General features: G+C 42.8%; 2 protein-coding genes and 1 long non-coding RNA gene across 6 annotated transcripts in view; 1 reads left to right on the top strand and 2 right to left on the bottom strand.

Moving 5' to 3' along the window:
* Positions 1-4,036: 4,036 nt before the first annotated feature.
* Positions 4,037-25,297, bottom strand: part of LOC133376808 (olfactory receptor 9G19-like) — a 35,025-nt gene continuing 13,764 nt past the window's right edge. Inside the window, exons 1-3 of one of the 3 annotated variants that reach the window (XM_061609598.1) lie at positions 11,040-11,497; positions 8,995-9,056; positions 4,037-5,998 (exon numbers count right to left, since the gene is read on the bottom strand). In XM_061609598.1, coding sequence (XP_061465582.1) covers positions 5,033-5,998; positions 8,995-9,056; positions 11,040-11,079 — 1,068 coding nt within the window. In that variant the 5' untranslated portion in view covers positions 11,080-11,497 and the 3' untranslated portion in view covers positions 4,037-5,032. Of the gene's footprint in view, positions 5,999-8,994; positions 9,057-10,748; positions 10,802-11,039; positions 11,498-25,297 lie in introns of those variants that run through there. The other 2 variants (XM_061609599.1, XM_061609600.1) reach the window with 2 other exon arrangements.
* On the top strand, positions 11,797-23,705 carry LOC133376812 (uncharacterized). 2 transcript variants are annotated; one of them, XR_009760568.1, is made up of 5 exons: positions 11,797-12,107; positions 13,275-13,355; positions 17,090-17,224; positions 21,986-22,091; positions 23,036-23,705. It is a non-coding gene; the product is annotated as an uncharacterized LOC133376812 (long non-coding RNA). The 2 variants fall into 2 exon arrangements; XR_009760567.1 differs by having other exon boundaries at positions 11,800-12,107; positions 21,986-22,095.
* On the bottom strand, positions 19,215-20,328 carry LOC133376811 (olfactory receptor 2G3-like). Its single transcript, XM_061609604.1, is given in 1 exon segment — positions 19,215-20,328. A coding segment is annotated over 1 exon segment (939 nt). The 3' UTR covers positions 19,215-19,389.

The following is a 25,297-nucleotide window of genomic DNA, read 5'->3' as shown; positions in this document are numbered from 1 at the left end:
GCGGGGTGACATGTTGGCAATACCCTGCCCCAGTGAGGAGTCTCGCCGCCACATTTTGCACCAGCTGCAGCTTCTGGACCAACCTCAAGGGCAGCCCCACATAGAGTGCATTACAGTAATCCAGTCTGGAGATTACCAGTGTGTGGACAACAGTGGTCAGGCTATCCCAGTCCAGAAACAGCTGCAGCTGTCTTACCAGCAGAAGCTGGTAAAAGGCACTCCTAGCCACTTAGGTCACCTGGGCCTCTAGTGACAAAGATGGATCCAGGAGCACCCCAGACTACAGTCCTGCCCTTTCAGAGGGAGTACGACCCCACCCAAAGCAGGCAACTGACCAATTATCCGAACTTGGGAACCACCATCCCACAGTGCCTCCGTCTTGCTAGGATTCAGACTCAGATTATTGGCCCTCATCCAGCCCACCACCGAGTCCAGGCAGTGGTCCAGGGCTTGCACAGCCTCTTCCAGTTCAGATGTTACAGAGAAATAGAGCTGCGTATCATCCGCATACTGCTGACACCTTGCCCCAAAGCTCCTGATGACAACTCCCAAGGGCTTCATATAGATGTTAAACAGCATGGGGAACAAGATGGTACCCTATGGCACCCCACAGCACAAATGCCAGAGGGCCGAAAGGCAGTCACCCGATGCTATTCTCTGAGAGTGATCCTGGAGATAGGATCGGAACCAGTGTGATGTTTTACTCGTGCCCGATCAGCCTCACAGCACGTCTTTCGCCACTTGCGTTGTAGCCGTTGTCCAGCCTGTTTCATTGCCCTTAGGTCACTGGTGTATGAAGATGCAAGCTGGGCGCCACAATGCTGGAGAGGGCGCTCGGGTGCAACAATGTCAAGAGCCCGACACGCCTCACTGTTCCACAGTGTGACAAGGGCTTCAATAGGGTCACCTGCCCTATCTACTGGGAACTCCCCCAGGGCATTCAGGAATCCAGTGGATTCCATTAGTCTCCGGGGGCAGACCATATTAATCTGTCCACCACCCCTGCAGGGAAGGATCACAGCCATAAGTCTAAACTTCACCAGGAAGTAATCTGACCATGACAATGGGGTGACATCCACCCCCCCATCTCCAGATCACCACTTCCTCCATCTGGAGCAAAAAACAAGTCGAGGGTGTGCGCTGCCTTATGTGTTGGGCGAATAACAACTTGAGACAGCCCCATGGTTGTCATGGAGGCCATGAAGTTCCGAGCCAGAACACTAGAGGCAGCCTCAGCATGGACACTGAAATCACCCAGCACTATCATTCTGGGCTCCTTCAATGCCGCAGCCGAGACGGCCTCCGCCAGCTCGGTCAGAGAAGCTGCCAGGCAGCAGGGTGGATGGTACACCAGCAGCAACCCTAGTTGACTGTCTCCTCGGCCCAACACCAGGTGCAGGCCCTCACAGCCAGCTCCAAGACAGAGTGGTTTCCTGGTGACAGAGACGGAAGTTCTGTAGATGACAGCAACTCCTCCTACCCTGTCTCTGCAGCCTGTGCTGGTGTTGCACTGAGTATCCATGTGGGCAAAGCTGGGTCAGATCAACTCCTCCCAGCTCACCTACCCAGGTCTCGGTAATGCACACCAAATCAGCACCTTCATCCACAATCAAATAATGGATGAGAGTGGTCTTATTGTGTACAGATCTGGCATTAAACAACAACACACACAGGCCAGTGAGCACAGCAGATGAGCAACAATGAACCCATCCATGAGAGGAGTGGCATCAAGGAACAAGGCACAGATAGCCTTGCCTTCGCCTTCTATGGTAATTCACCACATTCCCATGGCTATATTTCCCTCTGCCCGTAATCACTGAAATTGGGGTGGCATCACCCATGTTCCTCCGTACTAAGACTCCTCCTAAACACCTGATATCGACCCAAGATGAGCCCATCAACAAAGCCTGCTGGAGCCAGTTATCCCAGTAGGCCTCTGTGAAAATTGGGAAGAGTCATATCCATTCAAACTTTTTCACACAGGGCCCATCTACTCCCCCTCCTGTCTCACACTCAGGGAGGGCCAGCCTTCTGCCAGGTACAGACTCTCACTCTGAAGGCATCTGGCAACTTTCTCCTATCATGGCATGTTGTAGCATTCAGAATGTCCGTGCTTCAGTCATGGCCCTCTAGGCTTGACTATAAAAAGCCTGGGCAGTTGTAGCAAACCAGTAAGGCTGTGCACTGTATTCGGCCAAGGCCCAAGTCTTGAACCAAATTGGGCCCATTCAGACATTTTTGGGTCTCAGCTGAGTTGGGTTCTAACAACCATGGATTGCTACAGGTCAGATTTGATGACCCATAATGACCCTGGGCTGTCAGGGGGTGGGGTATCAGGCAGGAAGAAGAGGCAGCCACAGGTCTCCTTCCTGCCTGATAAGCAGGAACAATGATCCTCCAGGGGTGAGGGTGCTGTTTTACAAGGTACTTCTTTCCTGCAGGAAAGCCCCTTGCCAAACAAGAGAGAGAGAGAGAGAGAGAGAGATTCTGGAGGATGCTGTTTTGCAAAGCAGCACTTGCACAAGGTAAATTGACCCCAGCCTTGGCTGAGGGGGAGGAGACACAGTATCTCCTTCCCTACCCTTTCCCCTCCATATGTTTAATTTAGATTTTTAACCCTAATTAAACATGAACTCCACCTGCAAACTTATTTGAGAGTGGCTCTGAGCCAGGGTGGTCCCCTGGTCGACCCAGGGCTGGTTGGCCTGATGCCCCCTCTCTGGATTGGAGTCACAGGGCAGATAAGAGGAAGTGTGTACAGCTCTATCAACCAGTGCCCAGGCAACTTGTTCCTCCTGCTCTCAGCTGTGGGATTGCTGACCATGGTTCTGAACCTAGTGCTCCTGCATTCAGACACAGTGCCTTTGTTCCTGTCCAGGGTCCTGACTTCACTCTAGTATAAAACCAGCTTAGGAAGTCCTGGGTCTGCCTCCCATTATCCGTTTTGCACCACTGCCTCTTCTAGGTGGCAGAGATCACTATGGATCAGGATAAATGTTTACTTAACTTCCTTTATCATCATTTTAAAAAAAACCCCACAAGTTTCTTCTGTTCAAAAACAAAATTCCTGACCTTATGTCATATTCCTTTGGTTCACAAAGCCTCTGGGTTAGTTTTATCATTAACAGCTTAGAACGCCTACTTATTCTCAAAATATTTTCTCTCATCTTTTTGAAAACCCTTTTTTGATTAACCGGTTCTTTGACTGATTTCATCTTTACTGAAGAGATATAGGTGGGCAAATCCCAAAATCAAATTATTTGACAACAGGCTGTTTGCATTGCAAAAATCTTACAGTGTTGAAGAAGGCATATTTTAAATGAGATGAAAAGGCTTCTGGGAGTGAATGAAACAACATGCAAATAAGAATTAATTTATATTTTCTTTAATATCCATTACATGTCACATGCCTGCCCCATCCTCGGTTCACCTCTATGCATTTGATATAATGTCTAAAAGTATACATACTACATTTACAACTTGTGGGTTCTTTACTTTTGACCTCCTCAAAAGCTTCAGGCATGTCTATCTTATCCTTTCTCTGAACATTGCCAAATAGGAAAATCACAAACGCCATCATTTAGATACCTGAAGTTGATGAAAAAGAGAAACAGAGTTGGCACTCATCAGCATACTGATGTCTCACCTCATGTTTCTGCATGACCTTACTCAGCAGTTTCATAGAGATGTTAAACATCATTGCAGACTAAATGGTACAATGTGGCACACCAGAACGTAACTACAAGGTGGTCTAGTCCACCTGGGTCATGTGATTTGGTTGACGGTTGCAGCTTAGTTGTTATTTACCACATATCTTATTTTACTGGGGTATTATAACACATTCACATCTCTGGAGATGTGCAAGGCTAAGATGGAGGAGAAAATCTTTATTGTTCACATTTATCCTTGGACAGGTTGTTTTGCCAAATGCCTAGCCCTGGCCAAGCACAAGACAAATTAGTTTGAAATTTCAAAAGGCAATGAGGTTAAATGGTTTATTAAGCAAGCTGTTTACATGAAGCTGTTGGTTGCTAGGAATAAAACACTAAAATGAAACTAATGGCTAATGGGTCTCTTCCCCTCCCCTGTCTTTAGTTGCTCTTACATTTGGCCTGCAAGCTGGAAGCCTTGGAACAGCAGCAGTGAGAATTCTTGCTGGAAACTCTGCTTGAAGCTGAAGCTTGGCCTTCTTTATGTCAATCTGAGGCTCTATCTTGTTGTTACTTCTGAGGTTTTTCAGACCCCTGGAGGCTTAATCTCCCCAATCTAGGGATCCTTTATTTATACCTAAAAGACCCTCTGGGAGGGGGCACCTCATACCTATGAGATCATTGTCTTCCCATCATCCAGGTTGCTGGTTTCCCTCTTAGGTGACTTTTGTTTACCTTCTTCTGATACAACTTGGCCTTGGACATACAGCTGTGACATTTATTCCCAGGTTTTGCTTATGCCCTCCCTTGTTTTGACTATCAAGAGTCTTCTCTGACCACATCCCTGTGCTCACTGTCCCTTCAAAGCTTGAGAAAGTTACAAACAAGCACACCTGACAGAGCAGGATTGTTTTGGTCAACTTGAACAACTTTCCCAAGTGCTGTTTTTGAACACAGACAGAATGAAAAATTTCTAATCTTCTTATAATCATGTCAAAAAGCTTGTGCTTTAAGCTCTTCAGACTCCAGTACATTGCAATTACAGCATTCAAAGCAATAAGCACCCCAATAAATCAGGGCTATGAGGCATGAATTATGGGACAGAGGCCATGCACATGCCATTCTAAACCTCCTCGAATGTACACCTAGATTTCTTCCAGTGATTAGCAATACACAGGTGTGAGGTTGACACATATTCATTTGAAGACTGTGGGTCATATGTATCTGAGAAGGGGGTAATATAAATTCTCAATCTGGTGCCTCAAAAAGGGATATTTCATATTTTAGAAGTTACTAAAATGATAGCGTAGAAAACATGTGTTACAAAACTAGCTTACACAATTATGTCTGTCTACCAAAGTCACACTCACAGTAATTTTTATTTAGAAATTGGTCCTCCTTGTTGTTAGCTTCTTCATTGCCTTTTTCACATCCTTGTTCCTTAAGCTGTAAATGAGGGGGTTCAGCATGGGGAAGACCACTGTGTAGAACACGGAGGCCCATTTGTCTCTATCCAAGGCATAGCTGGTACTGGGGCGTGAGTAGATGAAGAGGATGGAGCCATAGTACAAGGTAACAGCAGTCAGGTGAGATGCACATGTAGAGAAGGCTTTGCACCTGCCCTCAGTAGAGCGGATCCTCAAAATGGCTGCCAGGATAAATGCATAAGAGGCAAGGATGAAGGCTGAAGGGGCAATGATGTTAAAAGTCAAGAGGAAGTATAGCATAGTCTGGTAATCTTCAGTCACATCACAGGAAAGCTTCACTAGAGGGGGTACATCACAGAAGAAGTCATCAATGATGTTGCCATCACAAAAGCTCAATGTGAAGGTTTCACTGGTAAGGACAGTGGCATTGATGAACCCACCTAGGTATGAGAAGGCCACTAGTGCTGCGCATAGTTTTCTGGACATGGCAGTGGCATACATCAGTGGAGTAGCAATGGCCACATAACGGTCATAGGCCATGGCTGCCAGGAGGTAGCACTCGCTATATGCAAAGCCAGCTGAGAAGAAGAACTGGGCGGCACAACCGCCAAAGGAAATGCTCTTGTCCTCAGAGACACAGTTCACCAGGATTTTCGGTGTATAGACAGAGGAATACCAGAGGTCCAGGAAGGAGAGGTTCCCAATGAAGAAATACATAGGCGTATGGAGGTGAGAGCTGCTGCAGATTAGAGCAATGAGTGTCATATTCCCTACCAAGCTTCCTATATAAATGATTAGAAACACTGCAAACAAAATCAGTTGCAGTTTCAGGTTTGTTGTGAATCCCAGAAGGATGAATTCAGTTACTGTAGTGTGATTTCCTCCTTCCATGAATTTTCCGGCAGTCATTTGCTGGAGTCCCTGAAAAAAAAAGAATGGCAATTTGTTTGGAATGACAGCATCATGTCCTATCAAAGCTCATTTTCCTTAATATTTTCTGACCCATCAAGTTTGCAAGGACAATTTAAAAAAAAAGGGGAGGGGAAAGGGAGTTAATTGAGCCCAGATTTGTTTAATGGGACCCTCACTATGACATACTTAGTTGAACTTCAAAATTCTTTTTGGCTTTCAGCTTTTAAAACTCGAACAAAATCATGTTATTAAATCTATTTAAAATGGCTTTTTGATGATGCTTTTTGTTGGAAACTATTATTTTTTCTACTAAAGGATTTCTCTGTTCATCTTTTAGTTGCTTTGAAAAAAGATTTCTGAAGTAGGTAGTAACTATGCGTGTTTAAAATACTACCAGAATGTGTTTTAATTTCTAGAGATCAGAAAATATCATTAGAGAATAGACCACTGACATAGGAAAAATAGATATTTCTGTTACATATTGTCAGTTACATACTGTGAGAGCTTAGTCAGATCAGTGGCCAATTATTCACCTTTGTATTATCTTTTTTTTGTCTTCAAAGGACCACTTTGCATTACAAAATTCCTGCCTTGTAGGAAATAGATTAAATGATCCATACCAATCATAACTTGTAATTAAAATATATGCTGGTTTTTCATTGTGTAGGCACATATTTTGAATTTATGACACAGAGATTGGGAAAATGTTACATTTATTAAAATATAACAATGAATTTGGAGAACCTGCAGACCAAATTAACCAAATTAAAACCTGTTCAGGCAGGTGAGGTTAAATCTGCCCCTGGTGGGGAAACATCCCCCCCGGGACCCTTGGGCATGGCAACAGGTGTAGGCTGTGGCCACCCAGCCAAGGATGTGGATAAATCCATCCCTCCTTGCTATGCGATCCTTGGGTGGTCACCCATCCTGCACATCCAGGCCCTGCTGCATCGGCATTCACTAGAATGTGCAAGATAGGCCCCAGGGACACCTGCCAGGCATATCCCAGGCATAAAGCACTGGGAGTTCCCCATAGGGTGCCCCTAATCCCATAACTGCCTCAGTATACCTCACACTAACCCTCCAACCTCCTTACCTGCTCAAACTCCATGCCAACTGGCAGCAGCCCTGCTTCCAAAAGCCAATTGAATGAAGCCCCTCAGTATGGAGTAGGCAAATCAACGGGGTGTGTGTCTAAGCATGCCTCCCCCTCCCAAATTCCTACTCAGCTGCTAAGTGGTGCCAAGCCAAGCTCATACTGAAAGTGCAGGAGGGTGGGCACATCAAAAAGCAAAAGAAGGAGAGCTGGGGGCAGAGCAAGCTTATAAGGCTTGCTCCCAGCCCCTGCCCCATAGGATCCATGGGCACACATGACCTGTTTCTTCCCTCAGGCCAAACCACCTGAGTCTTCCTTGAAGAAGGAGGAGTGGAGGCAAAACAGACCCAATGAACAGCATTCCTTCATGGAAGCAGCTTTCCTAAACAAAACATTATGTCCACAGGATGCTGAGTGTCCCTTCAGTTGAACACAAGAACACAAGAAGAGCCTCCTGCATCCGGCCAGCGGCCCATCTAGTCCAGCATTCTGTTCTCACAATGGCCAACCAGATGCCCATGGGAAGCCTGTAAGCAGGACCCGTGCACAAGAGATCTCTCCCCACCTTGCAGTTTCCAGCAACTGGTATTCAGAAGAATACTGCCTCTGACTGTGGAGGCAGAGCATAGACATTGCAGCTAGTAGCCTTTGACACCGTTATCCTCCATAAATTTGTCTAATCCTTTTTCAAAGCCGTCCAAGTTGGTGGGCATCACTGCCTCCTCTGGGAGCGAGTTCCATAACTAACTATGTGCTGTGTGAAGAAGTACTTTCTTAAATCTGTCCTGAATCTTCCAGCATTCAATTTCATTGGATATCCATGAGTTGTAGTGTTATGAGAGAGGGAGAAAACTCTCTCCACTCTCTCCTAATTTTATAAGCTTCTCTCATGTCACCCCTTACTCACCTTTTCTCTAAACCAAATAGCCTCAGAGTCTCCCCATCCCCTTGATCATCTTGGTTGCCTTTTTTTAACCTTTTCAATTAGGTCTGGAATGGAATGGAGTCATCTAGGAGAGGCCATGGCTGGCTGGCTGGCTGGCTAGCTGAAACCCCAAACCGGAACACCCCAAACTTGTTGTAGGTCCTGTTTGTGACAACCTAGTTCACATGAGATAGGATTGTTTAATATATGAATATCTTGTAACAGCATTAAAACTAAAGCCCTGAAAACTCCAGTTAGGATACAGTGAGGACACACTATGACATTGTGTTGTAGATCCCACTTGTTTAATCAAACAGCACTAAGGAACTTAGTGTCTCAAAATTTTGCTTGTCTCAAACCAAGCAAAATTTCTACTAGTCCTTTTCCATCTTCCTACATTGCATATAAACAATAAGCAACTGGTAAGAATGTTGTCCCATTTAATTCTTGATTACCTAATTTGTGAATTGACTTAATTTAAATGTGATGGTCCTGATCAAGTCACTTACCAGTGGTTCAAGAGGAGGATGTTCATCCCCAGCCATATCAAAAGACACACCTGACCAGTTCAAAGAAAGCTTGAATGCAATCCAGATGTTTGCACTCTCATCAGCTGCATGAGTGGAAAACGTCTTCCCCCTGTAGATCTCGCTTGCTATATTGGTCTGATTGTGTTTTGAGGTGACATGGAAGTTCAAACTGTGCTGTTTGCTCCATGATAGCTCATTAGTGGTTGCAAGTCACCACTTGATGCTGTAAACAAGGCATGCATGTATATACCAACCCGCAAGATAGAGAACAGAAAAAAACCTTTCCCCCTTTTTTTAAACCCTCTTCTGAACAGATGATTTAATTAGATGCAGTTTTAAAATTAAATGCAGACATCTGAGGTCTTTTGTTGATCTTTTAACATCATAGTCATCATAATCATTCTGGCACCTAAATTATGAATCTCTTTGAAATGACCAAGCCTAATTTCCTTACTTTATCAAGCCCATCCAAGGAGAGATCTCTTGTTCTTTCCAGATTTTGCAAATTTTTCAGAGCTAGGAGAAAGAAAAGATGAATGAAGTTACAAGAAAACTGTAAGCCAGTTTTAGGTACACTCTATTATGAATACATGGTTTCTGTTGCTGGTAGCTAATTGCCAATTAATGGTAGATAATGCCATTTTTCTATCAGTGACAAGTATAAAGAGTCTTCTGTCTGCATCATATCGGAGAACTGCAAAATTATGGAAGGTGTCTGCTGTTAGACTAAGCTCTGAAACAAAATTCTAAGATCTCTGTCCTCTTTTCCTTATTATACTGGAAAGTCAATAGTTGTCATACAATGCACAATGTATGGGATCCTAGAAGTGTTTTAACGAGAATATATCAGGGGAAAGATAGCATGTTTAATCTTCTCAGAAGAAACTGATCTCAGTATACTTCTGTTCCATCACTTCAAAGAATCCTGATTAGAAAGGGCACATGAATATTTATCCAGGTTATTTCTCTCTCTCTCTGAAGGTCTTGATCCCAGTAGAGCTTTCCATGGAATTGCACGTCAGATGCAATTAAACATTTGCATTTGGTGTTTTTTTCCTCTCAGATGGGCAACTATATGATTATATAGTTATGTAAACAATTTGTTCACTTGCTGCATTCCCTGTGGAGGGAATAAATCTTAGGAACTTAGTCCCTAGAGTTTATTACCATGTGTGATTCACAGTGCATCTTTATGATTTCTTTATTATTTCATTTATGATTATCTTTATGATTTCAGCAAAGAAAAGCAAGAAACATAAGGGCCACTGGTCCATCAGAAGGCCATATTATCTAGGCACTTCAATGAATATCAACGATTTTTAAATTTTGGGCTGAAATAGGCGTTTCCATTTTTGTCAAATCAATACCTTTTTTGCACAAAAAAAGAAGCAGAATGACTTTTGGTACAAAATCTCTTGACATCATTTCTTGATATCAGTCCCCATATGCTCTGTTGTTCTCAGCTCTTTAGTTCACAGACTTCACATAAAATCACTCTATCTCTGAAGAATGTGAGACCACGTAGAACTACAGGCCAATCAGAGAACACATAGCAAATGGAATGTACTTGTAAAATGATGCAAGGCACAACGGTGTCACTGACTTGTCTGAGTAAATAAAAATAGGCATTGCTAATCATATCCCATGTTGCATCATGGCATGATGAATCCATGAACTTGAATTCAAACTATGTAATTCAAACATCAGCTATTGGTAAACAAAAATTGCTATCAGCTTGTTGAGAACAGCCCCCCAGAGGAGTGCACATTCAGTGCTACCATTTCATTTATAGGTCAATAAATGATCACTCTCTCCCTACCCTTCTATTTTCATCATCTTGTTCTAAGCCCATTTCCCATTTTTTTCACTTAGGTAAGAATGAAAAATATTCTTTACCGTATATATTGATGTATATTTTAACCTGTAATAATTTATCTTCAATTGTTCAACATAACAACATAAGAAGCGCCCTGCTGGATCAAACCAAAGGCCATCTAGTCAAGCTTCCTGTTCTCATAACTGCCAACCAGATGCCTGCAGGACACAAGCAGGACGTGAGTGTAACTGCACTCTCCCCACTTGCAATTCCTAGCAACTGGTATTCAGTAGAGCCCTACTGGGCACAGCCCTCCTGATCTGCCCTGTGGCCCCCATCTATGTGGTCTGAGGAGGGCCAATCCACCCTGTTCTGACCAGGGGATCACTCACCCCAAACTGGATCCATCCATGAAGCTTTTCAAGAGGTGGGGCTATGGGTTTTTAAAACCATATTTTAACTTAAAATAGGATTTAAACATTGTTTGGGGGGTGGGGGAAGGAGATGCTGTGTGTCCTTCTCTCCCTCCTCCATCAAAAGCAGGTGGGTGGCGTAGTGCTGGTCACTGCATCTTCATCAGTAACTTCTCTGCACATAGGAAAGGAACTGACAGGGGGCTTGGATACAGTGGGTGCTTGGGGAAGCCTGGCAGGAAGGAGGGGTCAGGTGGGAAAGGCACCTACCTTCTCCTGTGAAGAGATGCCTTTCCCTCTCAACCTCCATCTTTCTGCTCACATCTGCCTCTCCTTTCTGCCGGACACCTTATCCTCAATAACCCTGGATCACTCTGGGCTATCTCAACCCTGCTTGGCTGAGGCCCAAATGCCTCCAAATAGATCTGACATGGCTCAGGGCTTGGGACCTGGTTGAGTCTGGTGCATAGCCCTAGTATTCCGAGGCATACTGCCTCCAACAGTGCAGGTAAATTATTAATTGTACAATGTTCTAGGTTTTTTAACTGGTTCCTCTACACACTGACCCTCACCCCCCAAAAAATATGTTCTCCAGAAGGTTGTTACAGGCCCCTTGAGATTTTTCTTATTTTGGGCCCTTTCGAGGTCTCCAAGGGAGAACAAAAGGTGTAAAAATTGGGAGACAGGAGTTTATTTTGTGCAGAAAACACCCCAACTGGAAGCACAGCCTAGCTGCTCACAAGCCTAGCTGCTTATAGCTAGCTGACGTAAGGGTTAAGTTTCTTCCACTCCTTCCTCTTCCCTGTCTGAAGACTGAGCAATCTCCTGCCTCTCTTGTTTATACAGCTTTTAGAAGACTGCTGCTGAATCTGAGAAGACACCCAAGAGGGAGAGGAAATGTGGAAATAAGGTCTTTTTTAAAGGCTACAGCTCATGTCCTATTACACTTTTAACAGGCAACAGGAACTACACTTTTCATCTCTGGCAAGCCCCCACTCATGTGAGGCCTTGAGCTGGCCTATAAAAAAGCCAGAATGGAGCTGTTTGTTGCCAGTCTTTGCAACTATGCCAAAGAGAAGCCAGTCTTGGTGCTAAGACTAAAGAGATAAGATTAGGGAGCCACAGAAGCTGCTGAAGAAAATTAATGAAGCAGAGGCTACCGAAGCAAGTCTGCTAATGACAGCTAAAGATAAGATTATAAGCCTGTCCTTGGGACTGAAGCAAAGACACTGCCTGATGACGCAGAAACTAAAACAACCTCTGCCATTTTATAGAACTACATTAAATAGCAGAAGCTCACTTTTCTAGGAGTGAAAAGTTTGTATTGAAGTTTAGAAGGTATTTAGCACTGCAGAGAGAACCTTTTGGCCAGAGTAAAACCTTTGGCCAAAAAGAGAATAGCTTTATATAAAGTTTATAAATCCTTTAGCAAAGAGTAAAGAGTGAATTTAGTAAAGTTTTCAAACTCTGTCTGGCCAGTGTCTAGCCAGTAGCAAGATGAACCAGGACTGTTCAATATCTTATTAGTATGTACTGTTCTGCATTTCACCAGGTAGTAGAAGTTTTCAGGTGGGCCTATGCTAGGCAGATGTTAGACAGGTGTTTGGAGGTATTGTGGGCTGAATGTGGGCCAACAAACAATGCAATCTGAAATGCAGCAGCCAGATTACTGGCTGGGATTGCTTTTAGAACTCATATAACCCCTGTTTTAAAACAGCTGCATTGGTTGCCACATCATTTCTGGGGCCAGTGTAAGGTGATCATGCTGGTGTTTAAAGCCCTAAATGTCTTAGATCCCAAATATCACCTCCTTCCCTTACAGACCCTCTTGGGTGTTGAGATTGGCAAAGGGAGCCCTCTTGGTGGTTCTTCTACCACTCTTCGAGGTTCACAGGGTGGTGGCCAGGGAGAGGGCATTCTCTGTGACAGCCCCTAAATTGTGGAATTCCCACCTCACAAAGGTGCATCTGGCATCTTCACTGTATAGTTTTCAGCAAATGCTGAAGACACACCTCTTTACCCTGGCTTTTGACAACTGGGATGTGTTTTTGCAGGACCCCCCCATTCCTGTGACTGTAATTTGTTTTAATATAGAATTTTAAATTGTTGTAACCCACTCTGGGACCTGCTGGTGATGGGCAGGTAAAAAAATTAATCATCATCTGTCCGAAGCCTAACCCAATTCAAATGGGACCCAGGCTCTGGCCAGATCTGGTGTACAGCGCTACTTTCAGGGTAGTCTTGTATAGTGTCACTTCCTTGTGAGGAACAGTGTTGGAGATGTGTGTGTTGTTGGGTAACTCTCCAGAATGAAATGGGAGTAAGGCACAGATGACTGCAGTAATCGGGGGCGGGGGATTGGTAAAAATGATGCTCACTTTCTACTCAGACACAGCTCCCCCTGGATACAGCCTGTTAAAAATATATATTTTAATAAATACTGAAGGCTTTTGTTTTCAACAAACTTTCCTAGCTGGAAACCCAATTTCACTTTTCTTTTTACAGTTTTGGATTTATTGTGATTTTCCTTGTCTATGGAAACTATCAGAGGAGCAGCCGGCCTAATTTAAAAACCACCAAGAAATAGTGAGTAGGCTTGTTCCATAATATATCAACATCAGTATATCAGCCATACACCAACACTGACAAATCACTCACAACTAAAAGGATAAATATATCCATAAAATGTTTGTTAGCAACTCTAAGCTATTTTGGAGGGAAGTGTGTGTGTGTGTGTGTGTGTGGGTTGTCCTGACAGACCACAAAGCTAAGAGCTCAAACTAAGCAGAGAGGACTTGGCGAAATAAATTCACAAGATAATGTTCTGAGAGAAATTATAGTTGGGGCTGGACCAGTTTTCTGTATGTGTCTGTGTTCCAGAAAACCCTGAGATGAACCCTGAGGTGCTGACAAAATAGTTTAGTTATGAAAACACCCCAATACCCTATTATTGTTGTTGTTGTTGTTGTTATTGCTTTCTTTTGGTAAAAATGAGGTGCCCGTATTCATATTTTGATAAAAGTGCTCTGGGTCGCAGCACAAAATGGCTGCCATGGACAAAAAAAAAAAAAGAGGTTCCAATACTCCATATCAGTGAGCACTGTCACACACACACAAAAAGGAAATGACTGCCTTCAAGTCAATCCCAGCTTACGGCAACCCAGTGAATAGAGTTTTCGTGGTAAGCGGTATTCAGAAGGGGTTTACTATTGCCTTCTTCTGAGGCTGAGAGGCAGTGACTGGCCCAAGGTCACCCAGTGAACTCCATGGCTGTGTGGGAATTCGAACCCTGGTCTCTCAGGTTGTAGTCCAACACTTTAACCATTACACCACACTGGTTCTCCATAAACAAAGAAGCCTTTTTTGTTATTTGCTCCTGAAGTGTCTTGAGCAGAGTTGCTCTTCCTCAGGGACAACTTCTGATGTTCAGAGCATGAAATCCTTCCTTCCTCAAGGAAACAACTAGGAAACTCACACATTGAAAATTGGGTGTACCCACTGGGAAAGAAGTGAACTTCTGTTTTTCTGCTTCAAAATAGCTTCTACCCCCTTCCTCTTTTTCTTTGGGTTGTTGTCCCCCCCCAACCCCCCCATAGATCTAGTCAATTATTAACATTCTACGGGAATGTTCTGGTTTTTTTTTTTTTAAAAGACAGGTTTCCTGTCTGTTCCCCCTGCATTGAAAACTGCTCAGATGTCCAAAGGGGAGATTTATAGAACGGTGAAAAACAGACTTGATAGAAGTACCCTCTGTGGAAGTTCCTGACAGCTCATGACAACTGCTGCTTACAATCTGCTCTGCCTAGATATAAGAAGGAAAGAGAGCTTTAAAAAGGGAGGGGGGGTCTAAGGTTGTCTTCAATGTAGCAACAAGGAGATTGTTCTATCAGTGCAAGCATCTGCTTGTCCATTGGAATGCTGTCCCTTCTCCTCCCCCTGCACACTGTTCCAGAGGTTCTCCTGACCCTCTGGAGCAGATTTGGGCAGGGCACGAGGGGCACACGGGGGGACGAGAGGGGGGAAAGTCCCACTGTGCTAGCAGGAATCTTTACTTTGGCTTTCACTAGTGCAATGAGTTAGCTGAATGGAGCAATAAAATGCTAATGCTATAGATCAGGGGTAGGGATATAGTTCAGTTTGGTACCAATTTGGTTGCCATTTCAATGAATTGGCATCTGGTTATGGTCTGTTAGCACTCTATTATCTTCTGCTTTTCCTGTTCTATCCTTTTCTATTGCTGAAAAATAATGTCATGGTTTTTGTTTTTTCTAATGATGGCCTGTCATTTTTTGGGGGGGTATTCAAAAGTAAATGAGCCAGGTAATTGCAGAACAAGAAGTCATCTTGCCTTAGGAGTTTTGTTTGTCGGAGGAGGGTAAACAAGTTCCTCCCCATGCAATTAAATGCAGCTTGTGCAGTTTATTTTTTTTCCAGCTCAGCTATGTGATATAATTTGGAAAGTTAAAAACTGAATCCAGTTTATTTGCAAGTCCTGCTGTCTGTTGAATTCTTGACTTTACAGTTAGCCTGCCTGGATAGCAGTTAGCCAACTTACTTCATCTAGAGTTAACAAACTTATTTTGCTTCCCCTACCCCCAACTTCCCTGTCAGTTTTTCAGTGTGCTGGTGGTGAGATAGTTTTTGCTTGCCTGAGACAACAGGCTAGTAAAGAACTGTGAATATGGCTGAAGTCAGAGAATTTTTTAAAAAAATAGATATGAGGAGGCATGTGAACAATCAAACAATGAATGTTAATGTTTGTTTAATTTGTATACCGCTTCATACTTCAAAAGTGTTGTAAAAAATCAAACAAAATTACACATTTAAAACAATACAAAATATTTGAAGAAAAATTATCTTAAACATTAACATCTTAACATTAATCATAAAAACCAAATTACATATTTAAGAAAATACAAAGCATCTAAAAATATCTTAAACATCAATATACCCTAAAATAACTAAAATAAATCACAATAACTACTAACAGATTAAAACACAAATATACTATGATTAAAACCCAAATATGCTATGAAGATGAACAACCCCCTTCACATGAGGGAGTGTGTACAGGTAGCAGCATCACTCCCACTTCTGTTGCTATCACCTCAACTTATGCTCTCACCCAGGGCCGGTTCTAAAGGGTGGCCACGTTGGGCACTGGCCCGAGGACCCTGGAGCTACAGGAGCCCCTGAGGGGTCCCTGAGGGGTCCTCCGCTCCCCCTTCGTGATCTGTGCCCCCCATGCCCCCCACTTACCTGTCAGCCGGCTTTTTAGCATTGCCCTTAATGAAGATGGCGGCCGCAGCTTCCCTAAGATACTGAAGCCGCTGCCGCCATCTTAGTTGATGGCAGAGATGTGCGTGCATAGCACGCACATGTGCCATCAACAAAGATGGCAGCAGAGACTTCATTCCCCTTAGGGAAACCACGGCCACCGTCTTCATTAAGGGCAATGGTAAAGACTAGACAGGTAGGGGGGCCATAGGGGGCTTGGGGGGGCACGTGCACATGCACCCACCCACCGGGGGGCCAGGGCAAGCTGATGCCCAAGGGCCCCCGCATGCCTGGAGCCGGCCCTCGTATCAGTCAACCTGCTTCACTTGCTGCCATTACTTTCATCTCATCTAAGGGCCTTCTCTGTCCTGTAACTGCATCCTTATCCAATTCTTATCAGTTCACGTGCCTATCCAACAGGCATTCTTTCTCTCTGGACCAATATCTCCTCAGCCTTATTCACTCCTTATGCCTATTGGGATAAATAAATAAACTCCACCTGCAATAGCGAAGCATGGTGTACATCAGCAACTTAGAGACTCTGGCTTAGACTAGCAGCCTGTCCCAACCTTTGGGTCCCCAGATGTTGCTGGACTACAGTTCCCATAATTCCTGTTACTGGCCATGCTGTCTAGGGCTGATGGGAGTTGTAGTCCAGCAACATTTGGGGACCCAAAGGTTGGGAAAGGTTGGGAGATGAAAGTTCATTGAATCTTGCTCTACAAGATGGAGAAATGAAGACAATAATTCAAAAGGAAATACCTGTTAGTGATTCAAGTGACTTGAGGATGGCAGTTTGGAGCTGAGAAGGAGTTAAGCACCATTCCTCATTATTTCCTTTGAAGTTGCTTTGCAGTTTTGCTGAACATGTGTGTGTGGGCTGTGATTATTTAGGTCCCATACTAGCCTCTGCTCTACAGTTCCTTTGCATACCTATTTACAGTACTGGGCAGATGATGGGCTGGCCTTGGAAGAGCTAGAGGTTGGGGGTGATATGTCTAAAGATAAACTGTGCACAAAATTGACTCTCCTGTCTTCTCCAGAGCATCAGAGGAAACAGAAAACAGAGACAGTACTTTGGGGCCCATCAGCTCCTCAGGTTGAAATCCATTTATGATCTAACTCATATAATCTTGCAAATGCAAGCAATACATGAAGAGAATGACACAGAAGTGAAAGTGAGTGAGTTTATTTTCCTGGGACTGATCTTTGCAAACAAAATCTAGATTATTTATGTAGCGAAACTCTTTACTTGTCCAGGAATTGATGAGGATGATAAATCAACTTTATATAACAAAAATTCCAACAGTTATTTCTAACCGTTTGTCTTTGTTCTCTGTCCCTGGCACTAGGAATTTCTTTCCCTTCCTGCCATTCTTCTCTTCTGTCTTGATACTAGTCTTCTCACCTACATAAACTCAATTATTTGAACTATCTTAAGAGGTTTGCTCAATGAGCATCTTTCTGCAGTGTGCCTGCCTCTCTCCTTGGAATACATTATGGTCTGGATTGGCTTACACTGTTGGATGTTGTATCTGGCGCAAGCAGATGCCCAGGATGCAGAACAGTATAGTGACAGGCTGGATGCCAGTTGAAGCAATGAGCCGGACAAGCAATAAGTTTTAAGAGTCACTTTACTGACAATAGAATATATCACAAGCTCTCTCTCTGTACAAACTCCTCGACCCCCACACCAACTGGCCAGATCTGCCAAGTCTTATAGATAAGGCCAGCTGGTTGCCTTGGATACTTGTCCTTGAGATCTGCATGGACTCTGAGCGTCTTGGCCTTGTAACTCTGCCATGGAAAAAATACTCTCAGGAACCCTTTACTTGCCAACATACACAAGCCTACAGAAGCCCATGACTCTCATGCATAGGCAAGAATTCTTGACCATCTGGCAGGGAAACACTGTGTCTGTGTTCTCTCTCTAGGTATTTTAAGGTAGCCAATCCTTGGCTTGCAATGAAGGTGAGCAAAAAGTGTGTATAAGGGGCCCATAGAGAAAATGCTCAGATTTATAGATGGGCTTTTGGTCCTGTTCTACAAGATGAGCCTGTGATTTACAGCACATCTTTTACATATCTACTCAGATGTAAGCTCCGTTGAGTTTAGTGGGGCTCATTCCCCGATAAGTGTGTATAGGGTTGCAGTTTCTGTATTAACTATTCAGTTTTTCAGGTGTTCAACAGCCCTATTCATGTGAGTCCTTTTTGAGGAAGACATTGATTTGATGTAGCCACCAGGAACAAGGAGAGTATGTGGCTTTGGCAGCTCAGGCAGGAGGCTTAAAACACTGCTGACCCAGTGCACAGGCAAGGCATGTGGGAAAAGATACAGTCCAATTGATGGAAGAGGGGAGAGTAGAAGGTAGACAGAACGAAGGAAAGGAGAGGAACAAAGCAGAGGAGAATGGAGTGGGAGACAAAGAGCTGACCTATCAGATCTCTAGGAGGAGGCAACCAGTGCCATATAATGCTTTCACCAGTGACAGAGCCCCCAAACTAGGGATAGAACCATCTGCTATTTTTGGTTCTCTCCATTTCTCATTTTTCCCATCTTAAATTCTGTTCTCCGCATTCCTGCAACAATTTGCATTTTTTAAATTAAAAAATCATGAAAATTCTCCAGCATTTTAATGCAAATTTCTCCTAAATAAACACATTTTTGTAAGCAGTTTTGATTAATGTACACACTTTTGCAAGCAATTTCTCACCATATAATGCATTTTGAATGTTATTTCCCCCCCCTAACATATGCACTTTTGTAATCAGGTTAAGTTTTTCACAGCATGGAAGGTAAGCAGTACCACCTCTTAATTGCTGCAAATTAAATCATTGTTAAAAACACAGCAACTCTAACATGAGGGATGTCATACACTTGATACAGTCAGTGCTATTTTTTCATCATTTGGGCTGCATGATTGGTCATTGACCTTGGCCAGTTGCTGAAACTTAGTCTCATCATGCTCCGGCAGAACTTACTTCAGAGTATTCTGCTCCCACTTTTCAGCACGGGTGAGTTACCACTCCCTCCTTTAGAAGGTTGGCTGTTTTTTTCCCCAAGGGGAGGGGTAGGGAAATCACATGGGGCACTCTGCCTTATTGGATGTTGGCCTTACCTTGCTGAATTTTGGAGCTGGTGTTACCCTCCTCTCCTTTCTTATGGAGATTATCTGGCATAGCTGTTTTCCTGAAAACATGGGAAACTATTCATGCCATTTAGCTACGAAGTGACATGGATTCCTTGGCTCACAGTTCATTTTTATTTATGTCATTCACTTATGAGATTTATATGCTGCTAAGTAAAAACAAGTTCCCTGGGCAGTGTACTGTCAAAACATTCAGCATCTAATTAGCATCAGTTGTCTCCTCACAACATTCTTCACATCCTTGTTCCTCAGGCTATATATCAGAGGGTTGAGCATGGGCATTATAGTGGTATAAAACATAGCAAGCACTTTGTCTCTGTCTTGTGAGAACTTCGACCTTGGTTGCATGTATATGAAAATGGCTGTCGCGTAAAATATGGTGACTACAGTGAGGTGGGATGCACAGGTAGAGAATGCTTTGACCCTTCCTTAGGCAGTTTGGATCTGCAGCACAGCTAAGAAAATGTAGGTGTAAGAGGCAATAATGAAGAGGAAGGGAATAAAGACTATGATTATGCTGTAAATGAAGACAACCATTTCAGTGACAGAAGTGTCAGTGCAAGCCAAAGACAGCACTGCCAGCACCTCACAGAAATAATGGTTCAAGATGTTAGGACCACAGAAAGGCAACTGTAAGGTGAAAATGTTAATAAACATGGAGCTCACCAAATTGCTGCAGCAGCAAAAAGCAGCTAGCTGAAGGCAGAGCTTCCAGTTCATGATGGTTGAGTAACGCAAAGGTTGACAGATTGCCACATACCGATCGTAAGCCATGATCCCGAGCAGAAAGCACTCCGTCATGCCAAATGCCAGGGAAAAATACATCTGGATCACACAACCCCAAAACGAGATTGTTTTTCTTCTGGTCACAATGTTCACCAGCATCTGGGGGACATTGGTGGAGACGTAATAAATGTCTACGAAGGACAAATTAGTAAGGAAAAAATACATGGGTGTATGAAGCCGAGGGTCAACTCTGACAACTGAGATGATTATGATGTTCCCAATAACTGTGAGCAGGTAACAAGCCAGAAACACCACAAAGAGGACCAGCTGCACCCTTGGTTGATTGGAGAACCCTAGCAATATGAACTCGGTCACAAATGTTTTGTTGGAGATAACCATTTTCATTCACATTATTTAATCTGTAAGGATAAGGAAAAACAGATTAAGTGAACTGCAGAATCAGCACCTAGTGACATATGTTGAAATACCTTCTTACCTCTTATATACCCAGTTGGTCATGCGCTCTGCAGGTGAGGGCCTCCCTCAGATATCATTTTATCAGGAGGTCCATTCCGCACAACATAGGAAATGTAGTGGCATCTACCTTTTGGAATTCCCTCTCCTTAAATATTAGACAGGCTGTTGTCTTTTCAGCACCTACTGAAGACCTTCCTCTTTCAACAAGCCTTTTAAGTAGAGACCTTATCCCAGTCAGCATCTGCTTTGGAAGTTTTAGTTTTCTAAAAGGTTTTAAAGATTTATTTTTAAAGATGTTTTTAAGATGTTTTAAAAGATGCTTTGTTCTTAAGATGTTTTATATGTTTTTAGTGGTTTTTGTCTGCCACTCTGGGCTGCTTCTGGGAGGAGGAGTGGAATATAAATCTAATTAATTAATTAATACTGTTCCAGTATTATTACTTACTGAAGTGTAGAATGGCAATATGTCATTCCACCATTGCAAATTTCCTTGTACTCCATGGATCTTCCTCTGGGGCAGAAAAAGTTACCTTCCATGTGAAAAATGCACCTCTGTATGTCGTTATGATGTGGTTTAAAACTGAGACAAGAAAGTAGAGTTTCCATAAAGGTGTAGATGCTAAAATTATCTACAAGTGATGTGGTGAAAATCCTTCTCCAGTTTTTTGACAGTCTTCTTCTTTTGGAAAAGAGGCTTCTCTTGTTATGCCTTACTTGCAGGGCCCTTTAGAACACTTTTATAATTTCAGTGGGTATAGGACTGAGTCCACCATATTGTTGTGAGATGTCCAAGGATGGTGCATTTTTTGTTTCAATTAAATATTTATCCCATCCTCTACCGTTTCCACAATCTGCTTCCTGATCTGAACAAGCCCTGTGGGAGTCGCTGCCAGTTGTGATGTCTTCCCCTGGATGGGGAAGTGCAGGAAACCAGGAGTCTGGCTACCAAGAGCCTGAGACTGATGCAGTTGCTGATGTCATTTTTTTCCAGGGAAGTACTTCCTTTTACCTTTAAATGTCCCCCCTCCCACTTATTTCTTTAAAAGTATAAAAAAACCCTTACTTTCCTTAAAAAAAATAGCAGGCAGCTTTAAGGATGGTAGACAGGCTCCCCACTGACCTATGCTTTCAAGAAAGCCAAATCATGGGATTATCTGAAAGCACAGGCATCTGGGAAGGCTGCAGAATGCAGTGAAGGAAAGGACAGTTACAAACAGCCCTTGACCAGCCGAATATTTTATTTATTTATTTATTTATTTATTTTATTACATTTGTATACTGCCCCATAGCTGAAGCTCTCTGGGGGGTTTACAACAATTAAAACATTAAAAACAAATATACAAATTTAAAAACACATATTTAAATAAACAATTATAAACACATGCTAAAATGTCTGGGAGAAGAGGTAAGTCTTGAATGTAAGGCAAGCATGACAAAAACCCTGCACCCCACCCATGAGAATTTAATCAAAATTTTCTCTCTCCTATGATAGTTTTCAAATGCAATTTCTTGTCTCATTAATTTAGTTACTATATCTTGATCCTGGCAGAATATTGCTAAAAGGGATTTGCTTTTCTCCCTTTAGCTTTGCGTGCAACAAAAATCCATTTTCATCGGGAAAAAATGGCATGGATCATAGAAGAGTGCTTCTAGGAACAGCACACAGAGCAACAAGCCAAGGTTTTTGAGGAGTAGGTTGGTGTTGGCATGACATCTATTATTGTAACAGAAAAAGCCTTACCTTTCATGTCTGGCATGGACAGACCCCATTGTACCATGATAGTAGAGAGCAGCACTGGTGGACAATGGTGATGGCAGGCCAGCAGGAGGAAGAGCAAGGAGCTCCTCAAATTTAATAATGTTTGGACCAAATGTAGAGCACGTGGAGCATCCCTTAAATGTGCGCAGCTGCCAGATTCTGGATGAGAGCATAAAGACAGAGTTTATGCTGGTGTGGGCACGGCATTGATTCTTCTAACACCAACATGATACCCTCCAGATGTTGGTTTCGAATTCCCATCAGTTCCAGCCAGCATGGCTAATGATAAGGAATGTTGGGGGTTGTAGTCTAACAACATCTGGAAGGCACCAGTTGGTTGCCCTTTTTCTTTAAATTTTTTAAATCTGTTTTTATGCATATACAAAGACCAGCAAAACAAACAACCCCCCCAATAAAACAAGAAGGAGAGAATAACAACCAATTATATGTAAATATGTATACAATTTTTCCCATGGGTATGTAACCAAAAATAATCTATATTGCATCCCAAATTTCTGTGGAAACTGCAGACTGCTGCTGGGGAAGGTTTGCACTGTCAGCATATATTATAAAGTTCTACCACATGATGTGAAAAATGTCTGGTGTTTCAATTCCCTGTAGAGATCCCAAGTTATGAGTTTTTCTAAGACGGCAATATTCCACACATTACTATACCAAGTTTCAATATTCAAACTATGCAATGTTTCCCATGTTTGAGCAATAGTCTGTCTTGCTGCAACTAGTAAAAATATTACAGGTTCCTTGGATTTAACTATTATGTTTTCCTTTTCAAATACAGACAATCTAAAAAGTTGTGCAGTACATTATAAAGGCTCCCAAATAATATTACAGATTTCCTTGAACATTTCCTTTCAGAACTGCCTTTCTTGACGTCACTCCCACCAAAGGTGGTAATACGTACCTCTTGCACCACATTCATGCCAACATGTTTGTAGTAGAGAAAAGAATCATGAGGAGTTCAATTCTGCACCCCTGATGGAAACATCTCAACTAATTTCAAGGAATATGCATCCTCAAACCATGATATTGCAGAGCCAGATAGACAAGAGAGAATAGCATCTATGGATGTCACTTGAATTGCATCAGCTATTAGAAAATGGCTCTGCGTCTGCTGGATAGACACCTGTACCCACCTGTTGGAGAAAATATTGGTTCAGGCTTCTCCAAAGTGTCTAGGCCTCATTACTATTATTGGAACTGCTGAAACTGCAATTGCAAGGCTATGAAGGTAATGGAAGCTAAACCGCAAATGCTTGCCAGTGGAGAAATGAGGAAATGGGCAGGGGAGGATGAAATAGTTATTTCATGGGAAAGGAAGAAACAAGTTATCTGGACATGCATATTTTGGAAGATATACATTTACTGATGCCAAGTTATTGTGTTGATGAATGTGTAATCATGTGATAATTGTGTAATCAATGTAACCTTGAAAAGGGTATATAAACTCACTGTGTGGAACATTTCGGGGGGCTTACACTGAGGCTCTATCTCTGTGTGACTCCTCAAGCAATTGGATGTATTTAAATAAAGACTTCTAATCAAAGTATCAATTCTTAGTCTTGAGAGAATTTATTAGGGCCTCCCAGGATTAAACCTAGCAGGTATTGACCCAGTTGGGCCCCTGCAACACTACCCAAGGTCAGATGTCCAATTAGAAGCAGCTGAGAAATTTTTTCATACAAGTGTACATGTCAAACATGCTGTTGAACAAACTATGTAAACAATCAAGGTTAAAAAAAAAAGATGAAGGAGCGACAAGATATAAAGCTCCCAAAGATCTACGCAGTTGGTTTTAGAGACTGGAGATGAAGACAAGAGTGTTTTGGAGTGAGCACTGCTGAAATATCGACAACTGAGGATGGCTATTACAATCAGGTACCAAACGGCTTCCTCCTCTAGGAGGCACACTTTAACGTGGTGAGGGGATTTGAGAGTGTTGAAGAAGCTGAGAGCAATGCCGTCAGGAGTCTAGACCAAGAGACTAGATTCCTAGCAGGGTCACCCAAGGCAGAATGGTCAAAACTGAGACACCAGACTAAGATGCATCCAAATTCAGAGGAAGGCAATGGTAAACCACCTCTGAATACCTCTTACCATGAAAAACTATGAACAGAGTATCCAAAATGAGATAGTGCAGGAAGATGAGACCCCCAGGTCAGATGGCACTCAGCGAGCTGCTGGGGAAGAACAACAGACAAGTATGAGTAGTGCTGTGACTAATGATGCCACTGGGTAAAAGCCAAATGGAAGCCCAGAGGCTGATGCACACAGATGTGAAAGGAGAGTCCGGAGTTGTACAACATATAATGAGAAGACATGACTCACTAGAAAAGATAACAGATGCTATTGGAGGTCGCTGATTCACAGGGTCGCCATAAGTCGTAATTGACTTGAAGGTACATAACAGCAACCAAACAGCTTATTGGCATAGAGATGTTGTGGATGAAGAATGAGAAATATTATGCAATAAGGAGGTGAAATAAGTGGATGTACAAATGTCACTCAGGAGCAGTTCTGAGATTTGTTTGGTGCAAGGATGATGAAATGAGAATAAGCTCAAGTCAGTCACAGATGGGTGGAAAATACCAGTTCCCCACCAAGAAGTGAAAGTTCATTATATGAATATTCTCCTAGATGGCACCTAGAAGGTATTCTAGTGACTACCTGATTTGGAGTTACAAATGCTTAACACTGCTTTGATTTTTATTTATTTATTTTTAACTCAGCAGGAACTTTCTCTATGCCTAGAATATACAATCCATTAGAGGCAATGGCCATGGATAAGAAATCGGGGACCTAATGATAGCCCAGTGATTTTGTCTACAAATTACAGAGGATGTATACAGTTGAATCATGTGGAATTACCAGAGGACAGAGATGCGGCAGTGTCCACCATAATGGTATGGATTCAACATGCTGGAAGAGATGTTGTCCAGCATACTTTGGAAAATGCCAGGCATATCATATATTTACAAGCTTATCTCCCTTCTATGGGGAAAGTTGTTGATAATTCTCTTATTTCCATAACTACTATGGCTATATGTAATGGAGGATTTCACAGTGCTTGTTTCAGTGGATGGGTAACATACAAATAATCTCTGAACACACACACACACA

The sequence above is a fragment of the Rhineura floridana genome, chromosome 2, assembly GCF_030035675.1.
Source record: "Rhineura floridana isolate rRhiFlo1 chromosome 2, rRhiFlo1.hap2, whole genome shotgun sequence".
In the NCBI taxonomy this organism is placed as follows: domain Eukaryota; kingdom Metazoa; phylum Chordata; class Lepidosauria; order Squamata; family Rhineuridae; genus Rhineura; species Rhineura floridana.
This window is presented reverse-complemented; position numbering and strand designations above follow the sequence as displayed.